The sequence below is a fragment of the Pempheris klunzingeri genome, chromosome 13, assembly GCF_042242105.1.
Source record: "Pempheris klunzingeri isolate RE-2024b chromosome 13, fPemKlu1.hap1, whole genome shotgun sequence".
Classification (NCBI taxonomy): domain Eukaryota; kingdom Metazoa; phylum Chordata; class Actinopteri; order Acropomatiformes; family Pempheridae; genus Pempheris; species Pempheris klunzingeri.
Genome location: NC_092024.1, coordinates 14,562,006 through 14,573,801, shown reverse-complemented (window position 1 = coordinate 14,573,801; position 11,796 = coordinate 14,562,006). Strand labels below are relative to the sequence as shown.

Below are 11,796 nucleotides of genomic sequence, written 5' to 3'. Positions count from 1 at the left end.
GCAGTATGTCCAGTCAGGTGGCTGTCAGCAACTAATAAAGTGAGAGAAAACAAGCCAGTCATTCAAATAGGGAAGTTTGCGTGATGACACTGTTTTGGGAAACAGATATGTCAACCTCTGCAAAACAAGGAACGCTGGGGTCAAGAATTACTCTTTAAACCACTGAATTCTGTAGACATGATCAGTTACTCAGCAGTGTCTCGGTCAAGAATCACTCACATAAAGAGTGCACACAGTCCGACTGTGTTAGCAGGATGCCTTCATGTGAACAATCACTGTTGAGATTTTGTTTTTTTCTCCGGTGCTTTCTCATTCCAGTCACAGAGTGACGGGGATTCCTCTGAAAAAATAAAAGGAAAACTAGCTGTGTACTAACATGTGCCATCTCCCACTTGTTCTGGTTTCAACTTTACCGACTAAATCATGCCACGCTGGAAAATGTGTACATAGTACATGGAGACATTCTTATTTCTCGGATATGTAGGTGGCACTCACCTACTGAATTTTTGTGTGATTCATGATTTGAACGATAGGAATTTATTTGAAGTTGTGTCACCACATCTTTCCGTCTTTATTTTCTCTTTTTTTTTTTAAATTAGAAACACAAATAAATTGACACACATTCCACACATTCCCACAAACACACTGAACTTTTAGCCTCAAACTGAAAGGATTTAAGAAATTTTGGAAGTTTAGAAAAACTGTGAAGAAAAACAAATGTATACACATTTGCCTTCTGATAGATTAAGCTCTTCTCTGCATTTGATATTGTTTGATTAATGATTCGTGAGTGTTTCCACTGATACTTGTTCAAGACTTTCAGTTTGCATTCACACATCCTGTTTTCAGCTTCACCGTAAGGTTCTGTTTGTTCTGTGAATTTTACCTATCCGTCATTGTCAGGAACAGAATTTATTTAGCAATCAAATACACGAATTGAGACTGAGTAACAACGAACAAGCAGAGACCAATGCTTGGAAATTACTGGAAACAACCAAAGTGTGAATTCTTGGACTTTTTTAAGCTCTTTTTACATATTTTGTACATGATGTATTCTCACATTTTTCCATGGTACTTCACTGCAGTTACTGATGTTGTAATTGCTGTCTGGCTGTTTCTCTCTGCCTGCGCTCCTGCTAGCCTCTTATCTCTCTGTTTGTAAGTCCGTCTGTCACAAGGCTTTTGTGCCATGACAACACTTAAGACCATAAAGACGCTGTGAAATGAGGAAAAACAGAGCTAAGCTAAAAGTTTACAGATGTCATTGAACTCAAATGTCAGCTTGTCTCATGTCTCTGTCTGTTTGTGCCCAGTTTCTCTGATATACAGCGGGTGCTGTCAGTAGTGTTGCTTGGGTTTTTTCCTGTAAAAACAGTGCAAATAGTGCCAGCTAATAAGACACATCATAGTGACATCATAGAAGACAACAGAGACAGAACTGCTGCTAACTTCCCCTATGCCCGCGATATACTGTAGTTTTCCAAGACTTGCTCATAAAAATCGAAAACATAGAACAACTAAAAACTACTGACCAGCGATGGCAGACTGTCACAATGTATAAATACTCTATTGTCTAAGTTTAAGTAAAAGTTGTTTTGAGCCTCGAACAATTATTTGAACAATGAAATGTTCAGAGGGTAAATCACTCTTTGGTGGAGCTACTAACAACACAGACATCTAAAACTAGGCATTGCTTTTTTATGGGGCCACATCATAAGATTATGGTATGTCTTTCTAATGGAACATCTTAATCTGAACTGTAACAAGTAGTGGAATGGAAGAACAAAATAGAATAAAAATAGACATACCCAGGGAAGTAAAAATTGCAAGTAAACACATTATGTTCACTGATGTCTCATTCTGAAACAAATGATTCTATGTTTTTAAGCCACATGAACAAAGTTGAGTATGTGTGTGAGCCTGTTTTTAAGTGTGTGGCATAAGGAAAATTTAGTGATGCACAAATAGTGAAGAAAAAGGTTGGGAAATGCTGGCATATAGTATGAAAAAAAGCAGATAATAGTCAGTTTTATTGTGCAACTAAGATGTCAAGTGCAACTTTATACAGGCATAAAGTTTATGTTGTAAAACATTTACAACAACAGTCAAGTCATGACATGATCGGGTCTTCAGTCAGCACAATACAAATGCGGCAGTGTTCATAGATGAGGCTTTATGTATGTGTGACCTTGAGGAAGAGCTTGAAGTGATGTATGTAAAGTGACTGTAAAGTGGCTGACATGATTGGCATGAAGGAAAAACAGAAACCAACTAACACAAAAAAGTTTTCAGTAATTTCCACCACCACTTCCATATTGCATGTTTGCATGTGATTGTGCTTTATTTGTCTCTTTCAGCTTGCATGTGACAGTTAAGTTATAGCTCTGGAAATTACACATTAACCATCTGAAATTGCAGAAGATACACCGTTATGCAATCTGCTTTAATTAAGGTGAGTCATACAGACCTATGTGTACTGTTTTATACAGTCAGTTAACAGTGTTTATCATTTAGTGACGATGGAAGATTTCAACATGATTAAATTATTTGAGCAATAAAGAAAAATATAACATTTGGATCACATCCATTTCAGACATAGTAAACTTTAATTTTGTTTAGATTCCTTGTTATGATCAGAAAAATATGAATCCTGTATCATGTGGCTTGAGCTGATGACCAATCATATGACCCACTGTTTCTGAGGGTGAACGTGAATAAACTTAGGGTTTGACTCAATGCGTGGACACCACAGCTGAGTAAATCAGCTGTTCTCAGAAAGTGCCAGATAATGTTGGAGACTCATAAAAGTCACGCATTCACATGCATTTCAACATTTCCAAAATCTCAGCACAGTCTGATGATACATGTGTGAGCTAAGCACATGCTATTTACCCGGGATTGGCCTACAACACACTAATTATCAATAATTCTATCATTATATTATCATCTTATAAGTGTAACATGGTCAGATGTTTGGTTTTAAACAATAGCTCTCACAGATTCAAGAGTTAAAATCCCCACGTGTCGATTTTGTGAGTTCTGGAAAACTCTTAATAATTTTTTATCTGGCTTTTGTTGTGTTATAGACACACCAGGAGAGGGCAGCACTTCCTCGGGCTTTGCTTACATAGTATTTTCTGTTCATGAGTAAAATGAGCTCCCACACTTGCCATGCCATGAATTAAGTTAAGCTACAGTAATTTTTTGAGGTGCTTTCTCTGAAACACGCTGGATCATTCAGTTGAGTTTTTTCATTCAGTTCATGTTACTGTAACAATCAGCATCCATAATTCCTCAATTTGTGTAACTGTGAGTTTCCTCTATAAAAATTATTACAGTATGATGGTTAGCATGACTAATATTCATTCTATGTAGAGTTTTTTCACATCTATATAATGTGACAATAGCTGTGGGTGCACACTAACTGTGGAGGACGTCCTGGAGGATCCAGTATGAAAAGGAAACCTCAGGCCCAGTGACAATACTAGTGTGAAAAGGCAGTAAGATGCTTGGCATGGGAAACTGAGAGGAACGCTATCCCTGGTAAACTCTTCTAATTTCATTACTCTACATGTTTCCTCAGCTTAGAGCCAATCACATAGTTGGCTGCTCTCAAGTGGGGTTCACACATAACAGCCGCTAAATTGTGACAGTGGCCCAGACTGGCATACCTTAGTACATAATCTGATTATCGGATCAATAACACAGCAACATTTGGTGCATAGCTGGGATGGCTGGCTTCCTCTCTGGTTACACATTGCTGGCATTCACCACTCATTCCCACTTTATAGGTGACAAAGTGTGAATGCAAGCAGGAATTCAAATGGAAGGCCTTTTAAATAAGACGAATTGCACAGTGTAACCTTGATCACATCTGGCTGTGCTACTGTCTCTAGTGCTGTCACAGCTACTAAAATATCAACACACTCTTTATATTCATGTGTAGGATCAGAATCTGATCTAAAAGCCTTTATCAAGCTCTATTAAGTGTGTTCTGACAGATATTGAGACACATTTCTTGAGGCAACTATTAGTATTTATCCTCTGGAAGTATTTATCTCTCTGTCCAGCGACAAATGTTCTCTCAGTCCAATTTACGATGTCCTTTAAATTAGCAGTACCTCACATACTGTCACTATTATTATCATGCAAGGTAAACATTTAGGAGATCTGGCGATTTACCATAAAAATATTTATTGACATCACAATCTTTTTGGACACAAAAATGAGAAATGACACACGAAACAAAAATCCCCAAAATATTTAGAAAGTCCAAATTCAAAACACCCAAGAATGACGCAGAGAAATAAAGAACTAAAATGGAACATCATTATTGAAAGAACAAAATCTTTGAGTCTGTTCAGAGCAAACAAATACTTCTTGAACTGAGTATATTTTTGATATGTTTTTGAGAAATTACACGTAATTCTCCACAAAAAGATTCCTTCACTGATAGATGACAAACTCCACCAAAAACACATGGTATGGTCATCTCCATCTCCACTGTCTCTAGAAAACACAATCAACTGAGTCACAATAATTTCAGAACACTGGCCTAACCAAACATTTTAGAAATGCACATAAACACCAATAAATAGAAACACTTTATTTCAGAGAACAAAATTATATAATAACAACCAGAAAAGGCATGATGATGACAGTCACAAAGCAAAAACCGCCATAATTGCTGCTCCTGTTTATCGCTGCATGTTGCATTTGTGAAATGCAGATAAGTGGATGATGACAACCACTGTACCAACAAAGAACATGAGACAGAGATAACCAGGGACATTGGAGGGAATCCCTGCTTGCCACTATTCATCCCTCTGTCCCTCCATTCATCCCTCTATCTCTCTGTCCTTTGCGAAAGTCTGTTGTGATCCTGTCGTTCTCAGTCCAAACAGGTCACTGTGGCTCACACCTTGCCAAGGTCTGTGCTCTACCGGCAGCGACAGGAGAGAGAGTGGAAGAGAGATGCGAAAGAGAGAGCAACAGCACAGATTAAAGACAGTGACACTCTCTCCCCCTTCCTCTCCCTCCCTCGCTCTGCTTTATCTCCATGGTGCACACACGTCGACCTGGAGCAAGGCTGTATACTGGCAGGGGAGGCCAGGAGCAGAGAGAAGGGGGTGGATGGATGGGGATGGAGTCTGTGGGGGGGATAAAGGGACACGCTGCTTCAATAGCGGAGCAGGTCCAGGGACTAATTGGATCTGGTAATGGCTGGTCAATGTGACTGAGGGGCTCGTTAGAACCAGTACAGCTCCTTGCCTTTCTTGTGCTGCTGGAGGCCTGAGAAAAAAGGACAAGAAAACAATGAGGAGGACAACGGCGAACAACAGAACATAGGTTTCCATGGAGCCTACTTTCGCCAAACATCCTGTTTTTTTTAGGGGAGAGCTGTGATAATTATGGTGTGTATGTGTGTGTGTGTGTGTGTGTGTATGACCAGCCGTAGGGTGTTCAGCATCACAAGTGTATGCATCTGTGCATGAGTTTTCTACAGTGGGTAATTGAAAGTTGATGTGTGTGCAAGTGTATTTGTTTGTGGCAAACGGCTGTCAGAAGGCACATGCTCTTCTATGTCTGATCAAATAATATAAATATGCATAATTCAGAATTATTTTCTTTTGCAATTAATCACACAAAAAAACAAAATGGGCACACTGCAGAATTTCAGGTTCTTGTTATGTTCTATGCTTGACAAGTGCTATAAATGTACAGTATAGAAAAGATACTGATGTTTCTCCTGTTTGTAACCATAAATAATCTGAACTTGCTATCTGCATCTGTCTACGTTAGGTGCCTTTCTTTGCATTTTCTGATCCTCCTATCTGGTCTAATTAGAGTCATTTCATAAACTGTAAATAATCGTAATGCCCATACAGTATTAGTAAAAGCCTGCCTTGGTTGTGTGGGTACCTGCATCCATGTTGAGCGCCAGCGTCTGACTGACATCTCCTGGTGGAAGCAGGCTGGGCCAAGCGGCAGTGGGCTCCAACTTGCTCACTTCATAGTGGCTTGGCAAGGTAGGGAGATGAGGTGGCCTGACCGTGGGCATGAGCAGGGGCCCGTAGTGGGGCTCCAAAGCCGACGGTGAATACAGTTCGTGGAGCGGCCGTGGGTGCCCGTAGGCTTGGGCCTGTGGATATCCCCAGCTCTCTGGTGGGTGAGGGTGGGAGTGAGGATGAGCGTGTGGGTGAGGATGGGCGTGTGGGTGTGGCAGGCCTGGGTGCAACCCTGATGCGTATGGGTCCATGGAATAGGAAGGCGCACCCGTCTCACAGTGGGAGCGGGTCTGAGGTGAGGAGTAGTTACTGTCCCAAAAGGATGGGGGGAAGCTTCGTCGGCTACTTGGTGAAGGGGTATCTAGTGGAAGAGGGATGGAGAGGGGGGAAAGAGGATTAACCACAATCAAATTCAGGTCATATCACAAATCGTTGCACAACTGCGTAATGAATCACTTGATTTATAGAGACAAATGGAAAGGCTGGAGCTGTGCAAGAGGAGCAACTCGTGCTAAAACGTAGATGTCACTCACATGACTGCTACACCCTCTGGCCCAGATATCTTCCCCATTGGATCATACTGTCACACAGCCCTAGCCCCAACAAGACACAGAAATAAACACAACTACGTTCTAGCAGACAGAGGGAGAGAGAGAGAGAGGAAGAGTGACATAGAGGAAGGTAGAAAGAGAGACGTCCCTATATCCTAGAATTCTATATAAGGTAGACGCTCTGACCTGGAGGGAGCCCAAGGCTCTCAGAGCCTTAAATCACTTGCTGTGGTGACATCTCTCACTCTCATGTCAGCCCAGTACTTCTGAAAGTCTCACAACACACTCATGCACACACACACACACATACTCAACTCTGGCCCTGTGCAAGCACCCACCACCCCTCTCTTCTGTCTCCTGCACCCCCACCTGTTGTTTTCTCTGCTCCCCCCTCTCCTCGCCCTTGACAGAATGTCAGTGAGCCATTATATGTTTTTAGCAGTATACTTTTATATTTAGATATTCGTCTGAAAAAAGACACCATGCGGCACCCTGAGAGGTAGTGTTTCCCTCTGCCCCTATCACATAGACCGCAGCATATATAAATCTGACAGGCAGACAGACAACTGACCGAGCAACCATTGTGGGGCAAGAGCTGGAGCGAGAGTCAGAATGGCAGCCGCAGAGACGTTTGAAGGGGATACGCCGGCGAGGCTGTGCGCTTACGGCCATGTATAAACATAGCATCTGTTGTGAGGCAGGAAGCGTGTGTTAGTGCCGAAATGAAGACGTCCAACTGAACTAGGAAAGAGACTAACAGGCACAGTGGAGAGAGGGACAGAGTAGAGGCTATAGGCCCTACATGGCTATCCAGGGGACATCTGCAGGCTGCTGGTAGATAGGGACCTCGGTTTCTCTCAAAGATTTGAATATGGCACATAAAACTCTAATAATGTTGCTTATCAGAGTATGTATGTTTTATTTCTTGTCCAAAGGTTTTATCATAAGTCATAATAGTTTATATATTCCAGCAGTGTCTATAGTAGCAAAGTTACCAATGCATACCACACAAGACAACGCAATGCTTAAACTTCAAACCTGGTATTTGGAATCTGCCTATAATCATTTTTGGAATCCTGATTTTCACATGTGCACATGCTTCCTCTTGCTTTTCTTTAAATCTTTGTCCTAACCAGAGTGAGAGAAGTGCCTTTTGACGCCTAACAGCCCCTGACCTTCACGGCCTCTGAACCCTATTCATTGACCTCTCCAGGGACAACAGTCCCAACAAGCAGTTCTTCAGTCCCGTTACCTGATCACATCACCTGTCTGGCACTCTGCTGTGCTCTGCAGAACTGCCAACTCACCCTGTGTGGTCTAAAAAACTAGCAAGATACCACACAGACATCTGTGGCACATGTGCTCACATAAATAAATGGGAATTATGACATTGCAGGGATGTAGAGTGAAGGGCAAAACCAACCTAAACTCAGTCTGTGCTGTGAAGATTGCAGTCACTTACACAAATTGGGTCCCTTAATTGTATGACAAAAAGAATTGACTAATGATTTTACAAAATACAATGGTGGTTGTTTTCTTTATGTTCCCGTACTGGACACAGCCCCACTGGCTACAGTGGGATTTAATGGAGTTTGTGTTTATCATTAATTTTTCCGTGGAGTGCGACCAACTCAGATCTGTTGTTTCCTCTTCTGTTCAATCTCTTACAACCACTTAGGTTGGTAAGTTGGTAAGTTTGCACTGCTCACACAAGGATGGGTGAGCACCTTTATTTGTATAAATAGTCTTTGGTGTGGACATTGTGGTGTACCTGTGCCCTGTTGGTCTGATGGCCGCCGTTTGCCCTCTCCATCCATGTAGGTGCTGAGCGCCCTGGAGAAGTGCTCGTCCACCACGCTGCTGATGTCTCCCTGGTAGTAGGTGAAGAGGACACAGCGAGAAGTCAGGTACTCTGCCTCAGGGGCCTCCTGCTTCTCCTTGGGGCCCTCCTCTGGCCTTAAAGCCGCAGGTGTGTAGGAGGAAGAGGAAGAGCTGGATGAAGAGGAAGTCGATCCTCCAGTGCCTGGGCCCCCAGACATCCCTTCAGGACCCCTGGGAGTGTCCATAAAATCCCGGCAGTGAGAAGTTCTGCTCAGACCTGTGGGAGCCTGCCAGGGGGATGTGGGGGGTTAGAGGACAGGAGGGGAGGGGGGATGGAGGGAGAGGGTTAAGACAGGTGTTGCAGGGGACAGTTCTGGAGCTCTCCATGAGACATTTTGACATAATGTTTTTCTTTGTGTGTGGCAGCACTGGCATGTGTGTGCGTGCGGGAGTCAAGAAATGAGTTTTGTGGGTGCAGTTTTTAGTAAGACATAAACAGCGGCATTGCAAATATAGATGTTCTTCCATGGCTAATTAAATAAAACAAATCCTGACATAACAAGCTCATGACAAGAAAACTTAGCTACTAAACGATTTTTCCAATCGGTTATTTGCTTTTACGCACTAGATACATAAACGAGCCCAAGAGTTGCTCATCACGTCAACGACCCCCATCTCCATAAGAAGACACGAGGAGATATAAGAGGAAAGAAAGGAAGAAAGGAAAATTTTGATCTTTGCTGACTTCCTACCTGTAAGCTATTGATAAAAGCAGGAGCAGTCGGTGTGTACGGTGCGTAATGTCCATAGGCTGGGTACATAACATCCAAACAGCTCATGGTAAATGAGCGGGGTCTTCACTGTTCTGTGGAAACCGACCTTGTTGAGAGAGAGAATGACAACATTCCGCTTTTTCGCCGAAGACAAAAGGGCTCGATGATCGCTGATCAGTGTGAAAAAGCCCTTGCCAGACTCCACATAGTCACCCCCTGTAGGAGCGCACCTCTCCGCTCCCTCTGTGCGCCACAACAGCCGCGGCAGCAAAATGTGGTGAGGTTTTTGAAGCGAGCATGAGGGTGTCCTGTCCTGTACATCTCTGTGTCAACCCCTCCCACCTTTATCAGCCCCCACATCACCACCACCAACACCGATACTAGCACCATTACACAGCATCTATAATCGATTATTGACTGCATAGACATGAGGAAACTGGTTGTTTCCTTTGATTTTAAAAATGGATTCGCTAAAAGCTGTCATAATAGAAAGCTATGAAAATACAAGTTTAAATCATGTAAAAGCCTGGGATTGCAAAATTTCCACCATAGACCAAAGTGTTTTCTAGAAAAGCTGTGAACAACCCATGCCTAATTATAGCATCACAATTATTATTTAATCCTGGTGTAAGATAAAGTTTAAATAGAATGTCATCCAGTTACACAAATAGATCAGATGAAGTCATTGAGCTTTATAACTAGACACACGACAATGAGCACATGATGCATGCGATTCTGTGAGTTTTTATTTCTTTCCATGTACTGTGGATACTTGAAAACTTTGTGCTCAGTCCAAGCTGAAAGTGTATCCATGGTCTTAAAACAGCCATTGGTTGCCAAGTAAACCCTCAAGTCATCTGAAGTATTTAGTGTGTTCCCAGAATGACACATAGGTGTCAACTATAGGTTGCATACACTGGTCATACCAGCATAGAGGAGAAAGGGACTCTGCACAAATCTATGACAAATTATCACCTATCAACAGTGCAAACAAAAGATATTTTCACACACATACACAAACATGCCTGATGACAATCACAAACACCACAAGAGCACACAATTTGTCACACAGCTCCGTACAAAATGATAAAGAAAATGCATCTTAAAAACATTAAACAAGATAAACAACAAGTTAGATATATTCTCCAGAACGTGAAGCCCATTTCTCTTGTTTTAAGAGTTTACAGGTGCCTACTGTTTGGGCATGCCAGTCTTTTTGACAGGCACTTCAGAATGCCTGGGAGAATAGTGTGGAAAATTTGCAGAATTCCATGGACGAGTGTCAGATGAGGTGGAATGTCTCTGATGTATGCGAGTGGACGAGCTCCTCGGGAAGTTACATCGTCCCTCTTCTGCGTTCTCTAGATGGAGAACATGACCAACATCTCGCTACGCATACATCACACATGGCATGAATAACTAGTGGCAGGTTATTGGCATGCTAATGAATCGCATATGCTCCTAAATAGGGGTGGATAAAGCTGACATGCAACACTGTGGTTCTCACTTTGACTTTGTTTTGCATCACTGTTTTGATAAAATGAATTTACAGCATAGCTCTGCAATATAATACTGTAAACTGCACTGTATTATATTGCATATAGCCTCAGCAGATCATCAACAGTGTGTCTGTTCCTTAAACAAAGTAAGAACATATCGATTAAAACAATCAATCTTAACGATATTGGGCCAGTAATCTTACAGCATGATGTGCAATATGAGCTAGTAGATCCATATACATGCAGGGTAGTGTGGGACATGACTGAAGTCAGAGAAAGAGAGTGATGCAATGCTAGAAAGCTCACTGTTACACCAGCGTGATCAACAGCTGCAGCTGACAGAAGGGAAGGGAGGCCACTATTAGTATTAATGGCCATGACTAAATGTATCTCTGTGTCTCTGTCTCTCTTTCTGTCCCTGCCTCTCCCGCCCACTTGTCTTCCCCAGTGATACATACACCTTTTCTCTATTTGATCGCCCTGTGTTCCCCCTAGAACAGCCACCCCCTGTCAATTATGTGTGCGCGTGCATTTACATGCTGCAACACTTGTCACAGACTGACCAAACTAGGAAGAAGGCAAGAGAGATAGACAGCTTGTAGGATCATGGCAGAGATCCCAAAAACTAAGCCGGCACATTTGTGTTTGTCATAGTGAACTGTGCATGCTGAAACCTTTGCATGTAAAGAACAGTATGTGCAAGGGTCTACAGTTGCTCTTGTGTGTGTGTGTGTGTGTGTGTGTGTGTGTGTGTGTGTGTGGCTGCGTGCAAGTGTGTGTGGAGGTGTCTGTGTGTCTACATTTACGTGTATATGCTGAAAATAAACACAGGTTACATCACTCCTTGTGACCCTGCTGCACAGCATGGCCACACCTCTCTTTAAAAGAGGTCTGACCAGGCAAAGTATCTCATTGGCTGAGATGTTGCAGGGCCAGTTGAGGTAGTAATGGCAACCTGGTTTTATTTAGACCACTATTCACATTGCAACACCACCATTAATAGTTTATACTCTGTTACAAATACCTGACTACAGTAAAGAAATTTGTGCACGCATGTACTTTAATCAATCAACATGATCTTATAAGTGTCGTAATGTGTAAAAGAAAACTGAAGAATCGTGTATGTGCATACAATTCTGGACAA

At 42.3% G+C, this 11,796-nt stretch overlaps 1 protein-coding gene across 1 annotated transcript; it reads right to left on the bottom strand.

The window, feature by feature from the left end:
* Window positions 1-4,177: 4,177 nt before the first annotated feature.
* Window positions 4,178-9,399, bottom strand: vgll2b (vestigial-like family member 2b). The gene is made up of 4 exons (XM_070842526.1): window positions 9,133-9,399; window positions 8,331-8,667; window positions 5,923-6,369; window positions 4,178-5,292 (listed from the first exon to the last, which is right to left on the bottom strand). Exons 1-4 carry the CDS (start codon window positions 9,217-9,219, stop codon window positions 5,249-5,251), a joined length of 915 nt encoding a protein of 304 aa, XP_070698627.1. The 5' UTR covers window positions 9,220-9,399; the 3' UTR covers window positions 4,178-5,248.
* Window positions 9,400-11,796: the final 2,397 nt, after the last annotated feature.